This window comes from Pteropus medius, unplaced genomic scaffold (assembly GCF_902729225.1).
Source record: "Pteropus medius unplaced genomic scaffold, Ma_sr-lr_union100, whole genome shotgun sequence".
NCBI classification, from domain to species: domain Eukaryota; kingdom Metazoa; phylum Chordata; class Mammalia; order Chiroptera; family Pteropodidae; genus Pteropus; species Pteropus medius.
Genome location: NW_024354500.1, coordinates 9,263,909 through 9,281,426, shown reverse-complemented (window position 1 = coordinate 9,281,426; position 17,518 = coordinate 9,263,909). Strand labels below are relative to the sequence as shown.

The 17,518-nt window shown below is 38.0% G+C and overlaps 1 protein-coding gene across 2 annotated transcripts; it reads left to right on the top strand.

Moving 5' to 3' along the window:
• Positions 1 to 271: 271 nt before the first annotated feature.
• CUNH6orf163 (chromosome unknown C6orf163 homolog) lies at positions 272 to 16,518 on the top strand. Of its 2 annotated transcripts, XM_039852864.1 has the most exons (5): positions 272 to 2,910; positions 5,815 to 5,909; positions 7,217 to 7,324; positions 12,246 to 12,448; positions 16,017 to 16,518. In XM_039852864.1, exons 1-5 carry the CDS (start codon positions 2,763 to 2,765, stop codon positions 16,447 to 16,449), a joined length of 987 nt encoding a protein of 328 aa, XP_039708798.1. In that variant the 5' UTR covers positions 272 to 2,762; the 3' UTR covers positions 16,450 to 16,518. The 2 variants fall into 2 exon arrangements, with proteins under 2 accessions (XP_039708798.1, XP_039708799.1); XM_039852865.1 differs by lacking the exon at positions 7,217 to 7,324.
• The last annotated feature ends 1,000 nt before the right edge of the window (positions 16,519 to 17,518 follow it).

The following is a 17,518-nucleotide window of genomic DNA, read 5'->3' as shown; positions in this document are numbered from 1 at the left end:
TTTCTACCTGGCATAGAACCTATATTTGTGAAGAAAAAGAAATAATTGTCAATTATCGTAAAGCCTGCAGTCATCGTTAAAGACAAATAGTTTTAAAGAGTCACAGATGGTTCATATATTTTGGTTTTCTATTTCAGCTATTTTTGGTCCAGAATTTTATTTTAATTGAAAAGATACTCCCATTCAACTAGTAAAATGAAGATTAAATGAGAGACTAACCCAAAGTAATTGGAGTTTAAAAAAAAAAAAAGTATGTTATGCTGAGGTATGATGTTTTTATTTGGCTACAACTGTTATCTATTTTAGTTTTCGTAAATTAATGTTTTGATGATGTAAACATAAGACCAAATATTCTTATTGTTATTTAAAAACTAGAACTACTTAATAGATAAGAAAGTCTCCTTACTGTCCTGGGTTTACCGTATACAATTTAACTCTTTCTGACAAAGGTTCTGGACCTCTTTCATTTCTAAATATTTACCCCATTCTCCAAATCATTGTAATTGGGGCTCAGTAATCTCATCTCTGAAATTTTGCTCCATTTATTATCACCAAGTAATAATAACTACTATACAGGCAGAGTTTGTCATTATAATGTAAGTTTTTAATTTCCAGTACTTTTTGTAGCTTTGCAAGATATATGAAAATGCAATTATGTCTGATTTGTAGATATTAAAGAACTTAGCTAATTGAGTTATCTACATGCAACTAAATTAAATCTTTACTACTGAGCCCTAAATTTTTTTTTTTTTTTCCCTGTCTGTGTAGTTTAGAATGTGCTTAGGTAGTACAAAATGCCTTTTAATTGAAAGTATTCTCTTTTGCGTTGGTTTCCCTGCGGACTTTGATTGTTAAAGAACTAGAATTCTTCTGTTTTTAATTTATGTGCTTAATGTCACATTGTCATCTTTTAGAATTCTAATATTCAACAAAATAAGTTGATATTTGGAGGGGGAGGTATTAGTTAGGTGAACTATCAAGAGATTTTCTCTGCACAGAAGGGCAGCAGGAATTATACAGAATACAGCCATAAGCCATGTGACATCCAAAAGAACCACGGTAGCAGTAGATTCAGTGAGGTACATCGCTGTGAAAAATAGTGTGAGAGAAGAATTACATTGAATTTTAGGAACAACTACCTAACTATGATACTTTTATAGGATGGGTACAAGTTACAGATAGCACAATTGCATAGTCTTTGTGTGTGTAGAGTGTCCAAAACCGCCTAGCTGGTCATGTTGATGTTTTCATTCATTCTGTATGAGAATGAGAAAAATGCCACTTTGACAAAGTCATTTGTGTCTAAAAAGGGCATCTTCAGGGCAAGATATTGACAACATTTTGGAGTATGCATTCAGGTACTTAAAGGAAAGTCTTTTAATGCAGGAATCTGGCTGAGATTGGGCAAAGCTCAGTAACATAATATAGATTAGGTCTTGAAGCAAGTCTTGATAAGTAGACTGTTCATAAACAGCAAGTGACCTTTTTGCCCAGGGAATTATCTGCCCAGAGGAGTAAGCTATTCAGTTGATAAACTGATTTTCAAGAATTTTCTGAAGCAAGCAGTGTAATTATTTATTGGTTTATAGATAGAATGACCAACCTGTCGCAGTTTGTCAAACACCAAGGGGGTTCTTAGGATGCAGGACTTCCCATTTTAAAACAAGAACAACAAATTAGTTAACTATGTAATTTTTAAAAACCAGGCTTAATAATTTTGAGTGCTGACTTAAAGTAATTTTTCCTTTAAAATACTGTGATATTTTTCTATGTTATTGCCATTGCACCAAAACCACATTTATCAGTTAACTTGGAAAAAATTAAACTCCCTCCTTTGCTGCTGTAAAAGAAATCAATTCTTTAAATTAACCATTTAAAAGCAAGTGTGGTAGGCTGAATAATGTTCCCATTCTCCACCTCACCTCCAAAGATGTTTTGATTCTAACTCCTGGAACTTGTGCATATGGTACCTTATATAAAAAAGGAACATTGTAGCTGTGATTAAGGATTTTGAGATGGGGAAATTGTCCTTTATTATCTGGACGGGCCTGATATAATCACAAAGGTCCTCATAAGAGGGAGGCAGAAGATAGAGGAAGAAGCGATATCACCACGTAAGCAGGTAGAGAAAAGGCTCTATGATGTGAGATCATGAGCTAGGGGATGTGTGGATGGCCTATAGAGGCTGGAAAAGGCAAGGAAACGGATTCTCCTCTAGAGCCTCCAGAAGGAGCTAGCCCTGCTGATACCTTACCCACATGAGACTCATTTTGGACTTCTGACCTCCAGAACTGCAAGAGAATAAATTTGTGTTGTTTTAAGCCACTAAATATGTGATAATTTGGTACAGCAGCAATAGGAAACTAATACAGAAAGTAGCTGGGAAATGAACTGCTGGGCCATACTCCCTTTTGTCATTATTTCTAGTTGCTTTTATGAGCAAAGCTTGTCTTACCTAGCAACAGTTGCTAAGTTAACAATTTAATGCTGGAGTCTAGGAGGGAGCAACTGCTTAAATATTCCCAAATCCAGTGCCCATGCCTTACATGGCAGAGGCTTTGAGTAATGGTCTTTAACATTAGGCACATAATCACTACCTAATCATGTGGAATCATTTAATCCTTACTAGCCTCTAGCATTGTCCTAAAACCTTGAACCTCTCTCTTCCATCTTTCTTAAACTTTTAGCTTTTCTTAAAACTACTTTTTCTCATCCAAAGAGTATTTTAACTGTACATAGTAAAAGGCATCTTAAATTCAATTATGATCAGAAATCCGAATTACACAAACTTTGTTTGCTGTGCTGTTTGTAATAAAATAATTCCACCAGCCCCTCTAGGGGAAACGTTCAAACGGATCCATGAATACAAGCCATTTAAGACACGCTTTTACACTCACAAAGATATACTGGGTAAGTGACTTTGCTCTTTTCTTTTGTTCTAATGTTTCATAGCATTGTATGTCATTCTTCCTATTATATAGACTTTTATCAGCTTTCCTGATCAAAGTTGCTTGTCCTACAGGGGTGTCTTGTCATGAGAAGAACATGGGTTGAAATCCAGCTTCTCCACTTACTAGTTATGTGCCTCTGACAGGATACTTAGCCTCTCAGTCTGTTACCTTATGTGTAAATAGAGATATTAATACATATCTTGCAGGTTTGTTATGAGGCTTTAAAGAAATATTTGTGCCTGTTATAAAGCCTGGAACATAATAGTAAATGTTAGTTCTTCTTGTCCTTGCCCACACTTGGGCACCTTCCATACACAAGAGAGAAAATACCTCTGATTAACATCTTAATGGGGAAAGAAAGTATAACCTTTATTAGTAGCTGGTGACATAAAAGTAGATACATACAGATAGCACAAGAATATTTACTACCTATACACTTATAATAAGCAAAAGAAATTGTAATTACAGGTTTCCTTCTCTCCTTATCCCCATCAGTTTTCAGTCTGACTTTGAGCCTTAGAAGTGTTTTCCTAAGGACTCTCAAAATAACTTCCATGATCCTCTCTTCCATTAATATGATAAACTAGTGATGAAAATGTAAACGCTAGAGAATGGAGAGTGTTTTGAAAAAAAATATTAAAAAAAAAAGTGTATTGGAATTATCAAATCGGAATTATCCTCTAAAAATATCAATACCAAAACTGATTTTAACTTTTAGTAGATGTTTAGTATTAATTTTTAATTATAATCTCTAAAACAGTTTAACTTTTTACACCCAGGACAGTGGATATTCATTTTTAGAGAAGCTTTTATTGATTGATTCCTTATACCTTCCAGGATATCTGAATCCAAACATTAAGTGGATAAATTAAATCTAGTTAGAAATTAGTCTTTTATATTCAATGATCTATATTTTTCATTGATTATTTTAAAAGAGTCAAAATTCTTTATAAGTAAATTCAAAGGCATGTTAAAATAAATGTCTATGTAAATGCTAATGAGTATTGTATAGAGTACTAGTTCTTAACCTTAGCAGCGTCATATAGAACTTTTAAATAATTTGTTTTACTACTAATATCCAAACATGGACTACTCATCCAACACAGACCCACTAAACTAGAACCTTCAGAATCAGGCCTCAGCATGCGTTTTTATTTTTTTATATTTTTACATATTTTAATAGCTTTTTATTTGGAAATAGGTTGACTCTCAAGTTTTAAAAATAGAGATCCGTGTACCCCTCAGCCAGCTTCTCTTAACTGATATCTTACACAAACACTAGTGTATTGTCAAAACCTACAGACTTTACATGCACTTTTTTCCCCCTTGGTGTATAGTTTTATGAAATGTATCAGGTAACTATCACCATAATCAGGACATAAAATTGTCCCATCACCACAAAGAAACTCCCTCGTGTTACCTCTTAACAACCCCTAATCAAAACCCCTGGCCACCACTAATCTGTTCTACCATCACTATAATATTATCCCTTTGAGACTATTATACAAACGGAATCGTACACTGTAAAACTCTCTGAAATGGGCATTTTTCACTCAGCATAATGCCCTTGAGCTCAATCCAAGTTTTTTGTATTAATAATTCTTTTTTTTTCAGCCCGTGTATTTTTAAAAAGCTATGCAGGGATCCTGTTGTACAATCAGGGTTTAGAACAACTAAAATAATGGGATTTAAGCATAAAAAAGAGTAATAGCAGCCCATACTTGCATCACATTTTGTGACGTCCAACACATTGATGGTCCATGCTTAGTCACATTTCTCTCCAGGTATTTCATAGTGAACACTGAGCCTGTGCAGTGTATGTCCATCTCTGCCATAGTATTCACTGCGCTTTGTTCTTAGACTCCCTGGTAATCTAGTAGTGAAGACTTAAATCAATGTCACCAAACATGTGTTTTCAGTTGCACGTGACAAACACAACTCAGACTAGAGAAACCCACAGGGAATCTGTAATCAGGGCTTGCAGTCTGTCCACTCTTGCTCTCTTAGTGAGTTGGCCTAATTGTTTACTACTGCAGCCTGGCATTCTCCAGCAGCTGGGAAAGGAGTAGAAATGGTTTCAAACAGCTCTAAACCTCTATTTCCTCTAGTTTAGAAACCTCAGAGGCAAAAAAGCTATGTTCTTACAATCTAATATAAAGTCCTAGAGAAAAGCCTGGTTGGCTGGGCTTGAGCATGTGCCTAATTCTGAGCCAATTATTGGGGCCTGAAGGATAGGGATAATGTGATGGGTCAAGTGGACAGGCTGCTGTGATTGGCAGTTTTACCAGAACAACCTGAAGTGAGGAAAGTTCTTGAGAGAAATGGGTCCTGTTACCAGAGGGAGAGAAGTCGGGCAGACAAACACGTGTGTGCCCAATGTCTTATCTGTGCTTATTACCAAGCTAGGCCCCATGAGCGATACACTGCAGTATGCAAAAGGCATGTAAACCTGTTAAAGAAAGCATTCTACTACCACTTTGTTGGTGGAGAGAATATCAGCATTCAGATCGGAGCAGGGAGAAGGATGCTGGATGATGTGCTAATGTCTTGAATATTCACTCACCCTTCTACTTTGGAGGTACAAAATGTGTTCCTTTCTGCTACTTACTTTCTCCAGTTGCCCACTACGAGGAATGGTTACGGTGAAAGGAATAGATTCTATCAAGGCTTAACAATACTCTGTGTTCCTTCCTAATCAATTAGTAAATTATCAATTTTATTGGTATCTTTAAAGAAAAGATTGATATCTCCTAAAAGGATATATATCTCTTAGATAACTCTAATGAATAACTAGATCATAGTGAAAAGGGAAGCCAAGAAACAGTCTGTGGATGCTTGTGATTGTTTCTCTTCAAATACGTAGACATCGGGGGAGATATTCTGAATCAAGAAGAGGAATTTCAAGAGGCTCTACTCAAAGAACGAATTGCCAAAGCAGAAGCTAAAGTGTGGGCTCAGGTAAAAGAAAGTGGAAATCAACCTAAATGCATCTTTACAGTTCTTTCACTTTTGGGATTTGTTTGAAGCAATATAGTCAGGCAAAATTGATTTTGAATCCTGGGTACCTGTGGGACCTTGGGCAAATTCTTTGGCTATGTAGTCTTGGCTCCTTCAAATGTGAAAGAGGGACCATAATACCCACTCTATAGGATGGTTGAGAGAGTTCAGTGAAATAGTATGTCTGGCACACAGTAGGTAGTTAGAAAGAGGCAGTCATCATCAGGAGCTTTCTTCTAAGTTACCCCTACATGTGGATGAATTCTACTTTCTTGATTCCCATTGGGTTAAAACTTAAAAGAAGACATCCTTGTTGATAACTTTATTATTGCTTAATATCTAATGTGTAGACCATTCATTTGTGCAGTGTGTAACACGCCTAAGTGCCTGTTTTTTCCAAGTGCTTCATTATAGCTACTATCCTTGTTACCTGTCTCTGTGCTCCCCTTCTCTCTAAAGTCCTTGATACCATGTCCATATGACCACTGAGGGGTTTTAGGCACCATTCGAATGTATTGGGGCTCATAGATCCCAGACACTTAACTGAAGCAAAATCTCCCTCCTCCAGTCCCACTTCTTCCAGTCATAGAATGACATAAACGATTTCCTAAAGAGAATTAATCTTCCTTGAGAGCATGACAAGCAAAGAGTGTTGGAATTGTCCAGTATTAGCAACTGCAAAATCTTGGTATGAAGATTCTTTGAAAGTCATTACAAAGGGTAAAATATATATTAGTAGTCATCTATCTTAATAATAATAAAATTTAAATCGATTCCGAATCATTAATTATATACCCTAATATAAGGGAATGCTTTTGTGAGTAATCTACAGTTTGAATATAAATAAGCTAATGTTCTGAGCATTCTTTTCAAATAAACTTTCTCAAGACCTGATGCAGGAGATTTAGGATAGTACTCAGCCTCCCTTCTCAATAATTTCTCTCTTTGTACATCTTTCCACCTCTCTGCTTTTCTGCGATGAGCATCTTTCCACTTTTCCAGATTTTCTGTGATAAGTGCACATTACTTTGATAGTCGATCGAAAAATAAAGTAGCAAAGAAAACCAAGCAGCCTACACTAAAGCTCTTTAGCAATTCCTGAAACAAGATGCTAGCCAAGGGTTAGGATGTGTTAGGGCATCTGGCTGAGGCAGCTGGTTTGCTATGGGAAGTTTGAGATGGGAATGGAGCAAGTAATTAGGAGCCCCAGGGTGTTTGCTAATTTTCAGTAAACATGTTAATAAATAAATGGACTCTTTCTTTCAAAGGCTGATAAACGCCAAAAACAAGCAGTGGAGAAAGCACTTGAAGAAGCAAATGACGAATACAAAATTAAAATTCAGATTCTGGAAGAGCAACATCAAAAACACTTACAGGTTTTTATAGTGGCTTGTTTGCTGTCTTTTTAAAAGTACTTTAGTAAAAAGCTCAAGGGAATAAGAGAAAAAACAACTGTGTAAAATCTAGATGAGTGTTTGTGGAGGTTGGTTGGGAGGCCCAGGATTGTCACAGAAGAGATGCTGAACACTCAATGGCAGCAGTGATGAATGGGTGCAGGAGAATCCTGTGGCCTTTCACGTAGTGAACCCAAACCTTTTTGGGGTTTCAAGGCCTGAAGAAACCACCCCTGCCTGCCTGACCCACCACATCTCTTGCCACTTGCTCTCTTTCCTCCTCTCGCTGCTCTTCTTTGGCTCCTTGGACCTGAATGCACCATACGCCTTCCCACCTTGGTGTCTGCCAGAACGTTCATCCTGCACTTCATCAGATTTAGCTCAAACATCACTACACTAAGGGAAGCTGTACCTAACCAGCTCTGCAGTGCCACTCATACACTGTCCTTGACACCATGTCCTCTTTCACAGCAGTCACCACACATCACTGTTATAATTAAACACACTGTGATCTCTTGTTGAGTATCTGATGCCCACATGACTGCAGCCTCCATAAGGGCATGCCTGTTTTATTACCACTCTCGGCACAGGGCCTTGACTCGATAAGTGCTCAAATGGGAGTTAAGTGAAGAAATAGGCTGTTTTCTTTCATCTGGGCTCTCTGATTGCATCCTTTTACCTAAATTTGCATTTGCTACAGTGCTAAAAGGGACCCCTGAGTCGTTTCTCAAGTATGTCTCACAAGACCAGAGGTCGTAAAATGAGAGGGGAGTTCTTGCTAAACTGTAACTTGTTCAAGCACAGGACTTTAGGTAATTAGCAAATGTTCCATGCAGAGGCCCAGGGACTCATTATTTAGTTCAGTACCTCGGCTACAAAATCTGCTCGAAGGAAAAGGACAGAGGACTATTTTCACAAGTTGGCCACCAGAGGTACAGGACAGGACACAATGCAGATGTGATGATTCATGGGCAGAGGCTGGAGGGGAAGTGGCAGAAGTCTGGCCCCAAGTTTGGCCTAATTTAATAAGAACATAACTAATAAACAGCTTGGGATAATGGGCCCATTTATTCATTGCCTCAGCAGTGAACAATTACCATATATCAGATCTGTACTAGGTGAGATTAAATGGAGTGTCTTTGTCCTCAGAAAACTTGCTGGCAGAAGAGGGAGTTACATTCCACTGTTCCTAAGGAGTACTGGGACCCTCCTTGCTTGGCTCCAGTGGCAGGGTCTCTGAAGGGTTGGCTGGGGTGGTTCACTGCCTATCCCCTAGTTCAGTTCAAAATGTGAAAAGCATTTATAGCATGTCTGGGCAGCCTGCTGTTCAGCTGAATTGTACCAGTATGGCCATATTGGTTCTTAAAGCTTTGAAATACTTCTCTATCAGTTGATAATCACTCCCCAAGCCCCCTAATACCTTGATCACCCTGGTTATACCACACCAGGCCCCTGGACCTTCCCTAAACCAGCAATTTAAAAAGGAAGCACTTTAAATTTGGTAGGGGGCTCTAGGCCCCTGCCCCAATGCTGCAGCCAGAGGATACACATTTTGAGTATCACTCCTGGCATTAGGTTGTGAAGATACAAAGATAATTAAATGTGATACCTGTTTCAAGGAGCTTACCTCTTAGTCCTTCCTTAAGTAATTTGATTGTACCCCATATAGCCTTCTGGTACAGTTGATGCACTTAATACTAAAATAGAAGTCCTAAGAAAATTTAAAAGGAAAAAGTTATAGAGAGAGGTCCACCTTGCTAAAGTATTTGTCTAAGGTTTGGGAATTTACATTTACACTGCTGTCTCAGGGACTTCTTTATATAAGGAAGGAGTGCTTTGTCTTAAGTGGGATGCCTAGGGTTATTTTAATCTTCATAGGCATCATTACTGTTTCTAAGGGGGTGTCCATGAACCACTGTCTTAGAATCTTCTCACCTGGGAGCATAACATGCAGATTTCTAGGCCCCACCTGACCTACAAAGACACTGAACATGTTTTGAATCAGCAGCCTTTGTGATTCTCACACATATTAAAATTTGAGATTACCAATAAATAGAGCAGAAAACCACGTTCTAATTAAATACCATTAAATTCTTTTCTGTAGGAACTACCAGGCATTGCTCTAATATGCTAAGGATTTGGGATAAATCTCATGCTCGATGTTAAATAAAATTTCAAGGTATTATCCAGTGGAGGTAGTATTTTGAAAAGGTGTTTTTATATATTCTCTTATTAAATACAATAACATTAGAAAGTAAATGAGAATGGGAGCTAATGGAAAATAAAAGAAGAATTAGAGAAGATATTATAATGAAGTTGGGTGAATTTAAAACTTAAAAATGTATGTATGCCATGAGGTCTTGTGCAATTATCACTAATTGGGCCTTGAGCTTTCTGGTAGTCAGTACAAAGAGGAAAATGCTATGAATCGCCACATCCATAAGGTAAAAAGTCATGTACTCAGGCCCAGATTCCTACCTGTGATACCTGAGAGAAACTTCTGAAGGAGATGTTGTATTATAAGTGTCTGTCAAACTGTACAGTAAATTTGGTGGATTTTGTGAGGCCATTTCTTATATCTCACAATGTGGGCTGACTCACTCAAAATGCATTTTAGTAAAAATAAACAGAAGACTTTTCCATTGAGTAAGAATACTGCCAAACAATAAGTCATTGAATTATTTTTTAGCTTTAAATATGTATTCCACATGATATGTGAGACAGTGAAATGATTTTGGTTTTACTAAACCATTACATAAAAGAGGGGCTGGGTTTAATTCTCTGAATCCTAATTCAGAACCCAGCCAAAATAAAGGGCTAGGATGTCATTTTAAAATTCTATGATTCAAGTAGAAATGTATTATGATATTATCTCATCTATCTAAGGCTCAACCACTCAGCAATCTCAATTACTGAAAATATATTGGAAAACCCAGAAATAATTTAAAATATCCCCTATGAAGTTAAATAAAGGCCTCTGGCTACAAGATAGAGACTCAGGTTATTACATATAGCAGAACCTCCCTGTTCTCCACTCAAATCTTATTTACACTTATTTGACACCCTGAACCAAACAAGTGTGGTTTTACAAATCCAAAATAGATTAAATGCTGGAAAGTAGAAATAACAAAAAGGAGCTCACTGACAACAGAACAGGGAGTCCTCAGGCCAATGGCATGTGAAGAACAAGAAAAATTTTAAAACCATATCAGATCTCAAAAAGCAAAGCAGCCTGGGGTCATAGATAGCAGAGACAAATAGCCTCATGAACCTGAACAATTATTAAGTGCAGTATGAAGTATTTAGCCCAGTGCAATTGTTCATCTTTATCTACTAGTCTGATCATCAAGAAATGTTAAAGTGTGTTCACTATATTCTTTTTATGAAGTAAGGTAAATGTTAAAGACATTTAGAAATATTTCCATTCAAAAAAAATTTTTTTTTTTTAAATCAGAAAGTTCTAGTGCCTTAAGAGGCAAAGCTTTCAATATGGAAAACCCAGCTAGCATATCTAAACAGCTGCTATTTTCCTAAAAATGATTTTCTTCTAACTGTATGAACTGGGACCACTCTGAAGAGATTCTTGAAGTTGATTTCTGCTGTATTTTTAATTTTTTAAAAAATCAGGCGAGGGGGAGGGGGAAAATAAATAAAATGTTAAACAAATAAATAAAATGTTAAAAAAAAAATCTTTCACCCTTGGAGTAGCAAAAGTAAGAAGTTGAAAACTTTCTTTTAAAAAAGCAGGTCTGTTTAATAAATATTTTAATTGTTGGAACATTATTTTCTAAAAAGCTAAAGTGATTTCAGTTTCTTTGAAACTTAGAGAGCTCACTCTACTATTTTATAAGACTACAGGATTTCTGGAAGGAGGATAAATTAATCTCTTAAACCCTAGCATCAGAGACAGCAGTGAAATGAGAAATTAGCATCGAGAATCCTGGTTTCTATTCCTAGTTCTTCCACTGACTCACTATGTAAAATAATTTATGTTCTCTCATTATACCTAAAATAAAGATGAAAAATTACCTTTAGGTGAAAGTTTTGAAACTCCTAGACAGAATTCACTGCTACTTCTTTCTTGCATGTATTTCTACGAAAACACTCCTTGTCTGGTTAAGTCGTTCATTGGTCCCCTGCCTGGACAGTGAGGATGCCAGCCTTCTTGTGGTTGTAGTATCTGGGCTCACCAGAGTGCCCGGCACACTGAGGATTTAGTAGGCATTTCCAAAATGGTGGCAGGGTTTTCTGTAAGAGGGTCTGTGTTCCTGGAGTCCTGATTTGACTAGTGCCTCCTCTCTTTACTTGACCAAGGGCATCCACATATCCTTCCGCCCAGGAGCAGTGGAACACTTGTTCCTTTCTTCTTGGTGAATAAGAAAGGGCCCCTCAACCCCAATGAACTGCAATGCTCGAATGACAATGGGGACTGGCAGGCAGGTTCCTGTGACTGCAGATATGTGTGACTGTCGCTGCCTAAGCTTTAGGTTCCCGCTTACCTAGGAGACGTTCAGGAGGCATAGTCTCTATTTCTGCCATTTCCCGGGATTTACTTCTGAAAGTAGAACCGTAGTATGTATTTGTAATGTATAAAGATAGTATGACAGAATATTTGGACAATCAAGGGAGAAATACCTGTAATTCAGCTGTTTTCTCTTTCTGCATATTCCCTTCTAAAGTTATCTACATAAATATTTATGCTGTATTGTTTGCATGTTTCTGGTTTTATTTTGCATTGTATAAATGAAAATTTTCCATATTATACCCACTATTTTTTTAAACCATCAGTGTTCACAGGTACACATTTCATCAGGTTGATGAACTATGATTTGAATAACCTCTTAGTGTGCATTTTTAAACATCAAAGCTGTAACATCTAAACCTAGTTTTACTGTTGCTTAAGGAAATGACAGCTAAAACCAAGCTAGAGATACATCAAGACATGGAAGACGAACTAAGGAGAGAAAACTTGGCTGCGGAGCAACGCATGGTCCATAGGATCCAGAGGATCATGATAGAGTGCCACAAGGAGAAGATCCAGGCTGTGGAGAAAGCCAGGGCTGAAGAGAGACGCATAGCCCAAGAAGCAATTCAGGCCCAGAAAAGGTATTCCAGAGAACGCGTTTGCAAATCAGCAGTCTTTCTCTTTCAAGATCGACTTGGAGAAAGGATAAGGTTGAGGCACATAGGTGGTATTTCCAAGTTTTTGTGTTTTTACATTCTTATTATGGAATATATCAAATATAGAGAACAGTATATAATATATTATAGAGGGGGGGGCGATTTAAAGAAAAACAATAGCATGAGTACTCAAGGACCTACCACCCATCTAAAGGGACTGAAAATTGGTAACACTTCTAAAACAGCCATATGTTCTTCCTCAATCATGTTTCCTTCCTCTCTTTCCTCTCAAGAGGTAACTACGGTCCTAAATATTGTTTTTCATTCTGTATCTCCAGTTTTAAGAGGGTGAGGGGAGGAATCGAGAACTATTTCTTCACAAACACATAAAAGTCAATCTTTGTGTTCTTTAGCCTATATCATACATTATTGTGGATGTGTTACTTTCTGGTCTTTTTTCTTATCACACAAGTAACATGTGTTGTAAATGAAATTGACATTATGAAAATATATAAAGCAAAATTTGCTAGTCTTGACCCACGGCTTCCCTAACCACCCCCCTCCACCATCTGCCAGTGACAGTCATTTTAAATAATAGGGTCTGCATCTTTCCATGCCCTTCGATATACATGCAACCTTATATATGTGCGCAATCACAAATAATTTTTACATAAATCATATATATATTTAAGAATACCAAAGTAACCATTTTTATGTATGTAATGAACATTTGATAGAATTGGCTAATTTTAACAAGACAGCAGTCAGGATCCCTAGTGATTATCAGCACCAAGAGAAAACTACAATTTCCACATGTTAAGTGACCTACCCAAGATCACTTAACTGTAGCAGCAGAACAAGAATAAAACCTCTTGTGTTTGGCCTACTAGTCTAGGACTTATCTCTTTTACTTTGCTCCTTGATTAACAAATACATCTACTTGTATATAATGAACAGATAAAATCTTCCTCATTAGAACTGTTTAGAAGAAGGCCAAAGGTAAATTCCTATAGGATTCTTTTTTTGCAGATAAATAAGAATGAGGGTTGCAGCTGTGGCCTTTTCAGTGGGACCTCCTTTCTTGCATAGGTAATAAATCATTGTGGAGATAGAAGAAGAAGGTGAAAGGAGATTTTGAGAGAAAGTTAGAGAAGGTGGTAACTCCAAAACGAGTGTGGTCCAATGCAGTGGAAGGCAGTGCCTTCACCCTGCCCTTCCCCACCTTCCGTCTGCAGGAACTCTGCCTCCCCTGTAGGAGCCTTTGGGTCCCACTCCTTACAGACCTGCAGCTTCTGCTCCTTCCCCCACTCCATTGCTTTCACCCCACTTCAGCCCTTTCCTCTGTGAGGTTTGAATGAAAATTTCAATGACCTCCTCCTGTTGAATCAGTTGACTAAGATTAGGGTACTGCCATCCATGCCTTTTGTTTGAGTCTATTTAACTAGAATGTACATTTTGTTCATTGATGTGTTCCAAATGCCTGGAAGAGACCCTGGCACATAGTAGGCATTCTTTAAATATTTATTAAACAAAGGTTCAAATTTGTTCCAATCTGCTAAACCCAGTCTGCAAAACACCAGATCTTATTTCTAGACATTGCTAGATTCCAGTGTTCTTTAGAACATTTTCAGAAACTAAAATATAGAGAAGGACCACTGTTTAGAATCCCACTGTAGAACTTTCACTTGAGAATTAAGGCTTCAGAACTCTTACATATTGTGACAAATTGTTAAATGCACAGGAAATGTTTTTGTGGATTGAGATGATTAGGTTCTAAACAGATTATCTCAGAGACTCTGTACCCTTAGAATTTTAGAAAAAGAAATAAACATCTTTGTTTGGAAAGGTTCTAAGTGTTTTCTAGCCCAGGGCAAAGGCATGAATGAAGTGACTGCTCAGGAATTTTTGTGGTCATGGCTATAATTCCTAATGACAGCTACCTTTATTCAGCACCCAGCACATGCAAGGCCCTTTGTATGCTTCTTAGTGAATTCCTGTGCCCTTTCCTGCTGGGTTCTGTCATCCTCCAAATCCTCACGTGAAGACCCTGAGCCTTAGAAAGCTAAGCAACCTGCCAAAGGTCATGTGGAGAGGAAGTGACAGGGTCCAGTGTGAACCTTGGTTTATAAGGTCAAAGATTGTGACCTTCCATTACGCTACTCTGCTCACTTTACCAGAGCTTATGAAATGCCTTCTGTGGATGCAGCCCTGAGCTCTGGCACAAAGAAATAAGGGTATTTTCTCAACATTATGTGAAGTAACTTAAGCATGGCTGCCCCATCTGAGCAGGGCTAGACGGACTCGTACAAGGAACACATAGGTGCTGCGAGAGTTCAAAGTCCTGGAAAGATCAATCAAAGAGAGTGCGGGCTGCGTGGTGAGGTAGGTTTCTTGGAGGGAGTTAGTCTTGGATTGGGCCTTAGAAGATAGGAGGTCACATTTGTGAAAGACTGAAAAGTGAGAACAGCATGAGCAAACACATGAAGTGGGAGAGAGTGTGTAGTATAAATGAGGCAGAGCCAAAGGAAGGTTGAGAATATTAATAACTCTGAGATATAAATGTGCTGCCAAAGGTTGGCCTCTGCAAATGCCCGCCACCCACCTGTAGAGTGCCTGCAGCTCTAGCTCGGAGGTGTCGCTGAGCCTCCTGCCAGACAAGTGTCTCAAGTGGAAAGTCAGAATGCTTTTGCCTTATAAATACAATGATTATAATGGATTAAAATAGTGCTAACAGTCCTGTAGTTCAAGTGAAAATGGATTAATGGCTTACTGTCGGCTCAGCAGGCAAACGATCTGCTCTGTTCAACATTGCTCTAACCACTTGATGTACAAATAAATTTTGGAAACAGATCCCTTCATAATTTAGGAATTGCCTATGGAAAAATAAAGTGTTGGTTCTTCCTCTTAAGATCCAGGATTTTAGTTGGTAGACATAGAAAGGAGGTTGAAAAGTGTGTTCTGAGCAACATACATTGAGGAAAGTGAAACACTCAGTAGGTAGAAGGGAGGGGAACAGCTACTGATATTTTTCTTTAAACCTGTGTGCAATACATCTAGCACCATTTCAACAGCCTCCCAAAAATAGAAAGAGAGCTAAGAGGCCCTAAACCTAACTGACTAACCTAGCTAAACCTAACCTGTGAGTACAGTTTTTTCCCCTCTGGCTAAAGGTAAGTAGCTGGATCGATATACAGAGATGCTTTCTCTAGAGGTTCGGAACTCTGACTCTATTTTTTTCATTTTTAAGCATACTACCTTCATATTTTTCTGGCCAAGGTGGACTCAGGTTCCTAAAGTTACTGACAGACGCTAGACTAGTGTCCTCTCCCTAGCCCACAGCAGGGAAGTTGATGGACAATCTCCCTGCTCTGAAAAATGTTTTTGATTGTTAACAGCTAATGCAATCCAAAAGCTCATCTCTGCCAGCCTGTCTCAGGCTGGTGGCTCAGCTGAACAGTGCAGTAAATTCTCATACATCTGTGGTGAAAGACAAAGTTTTTTTGTTTCCAGTGGCTGATCTGTCTCACTTACAAACTCATGTTATTCTTTGTAGCAAGGCTGTGGAGGAACTTGTGAATGCCGGTATGGAAGTGACTAAGGGTCGGGGGAAGAGTAAGAGCCAATTGATAAAGGAAAAAGAACATGAGATGAACATCTACTACTCCATGGCTCAGAGGCAGAAGCAGGAAGAGGTTCAGGGAGTGCTTGAAGAAGCAGAGAAAACTCATCAGGTCGTGCTTGGAAATGTGATGGATAAACTAGTTAACACTCAGGGGGAACTGCTGTCCATAGCAAAACAACTGGGAATTATGACAAATTGGAAAGATTTCCTGGAGGAGGAATTACAAGAAACAAGAATGGCATTTCAAAAATACATCAATTATACATTTCCTAAGCTTTCACCAGGACATGCAGATTTTATTCTGCCAGAAAGAAAGAAAACACCTTCCAGTCTTATTCAGGAGACCAAAACAACTCTTGATTAGAAGTCTTCAGCTGAAATTTCACTACAAAAGACATTGTTTTAAAGACTAAATAAATTTACTCGAAAACCATTTATTGCTCCCTGGTTATGTGTAGGGTGCTATTGGACTGTGAGCTTTTTGATGGAAAACCTAAATATTCAAAAGCACGTTCCTGGCTACAGTAAGTTCCCAGTCTAATTGAGGAGAGATGAAAGTGAGAGGATCAAAACTGATTAGGAGGGAAAAAGCTTTCTTGGAAGAAACAAACTTCTGCATCTGGCTTTACTCATGTTTACATCAGACATAACTATTTAGTATTTGTTGCGGTCAAAAACAAGTAAAGGGGTATATTTTTAGATCATTCAGTTGTGGAGAGGTATGCTAACTTCCAGTATAGAGATCATAATTTGGTGAACTGCAATAGCAGGGGAGGAAAAATATTTTCCTCAAATTCAGTAGGATAAAATTTAAATTCTGAGAACTCTATATAAAATAATTCAGAAAGGACTCACTTATATTTGCCAGTTGTAAAACAAGTCTTTGGAGGACAGACTTTTTGCCTAGGAGGTGGGGAGTCTTCTTGTGTTTATACCCAAGCCCAGGAGTGCTTTGAACTCATCTCCTTTGGGTCAAAATCCAGAAAACTCAAGTACCACAATGCTCAGGACCAAATGTGTCAGTATTTACTAAATTAAAATGAAAGCCGTAACGACTCTCAAAATCTATTCACTGTAATGTAACATTCTTAAATTATTCATCGCCAATCTATATTGGTGGCTTTAAAATTAATAACTTGGAAAGCAGTTTCTAGTAAATTTAAAAGTGCTGTTCTTGAGCAAGACTTAGGTGGATTTGTTTTCACCGACCAGTCTGGGGATTTTTAATGGGAAGAGCAGCAATTTGTTTATAACTGCCTAGTGGACTACACGTTTCTGTGTTTAGCTCTCTGATACTACAGAACTGTTGCGACCCATACTAATCAATTGCCTAGAGGTTCGAAGTAACTTTTATATAGTGCTTTACACTGCTTTTTCAAGTACATTCTCACAACAATCTGTGAGGCAAGGTAGCAGTTGTTACCCTGTTGTTT

Excerpts from the sequence above, each read along its gene's own strand:
- CUNH6orf163 (XM_039852864.1), top strand. The coding sequence starts at position 2,763 with ATGATCAGAAATCCGAATTACACAAACTTTGTTTGCTGTGCTGTTTGT. Across the intron at positions 2,911-5,814 it reads CACTCACAAAGATATACTGG|ACATCGGGGGAGATATTCTG; the intron begins GTAAGTGACTTT and ends TCAAATACGTAG. Across the intron at positions 5,910-7,216 it reads AAGCTAAAGTGTGGGCTCAG|GCTGATAAACGCCAAAAACA; the intron begins GTAAAAGAAAGT and ends TTTCTTTCAAAG.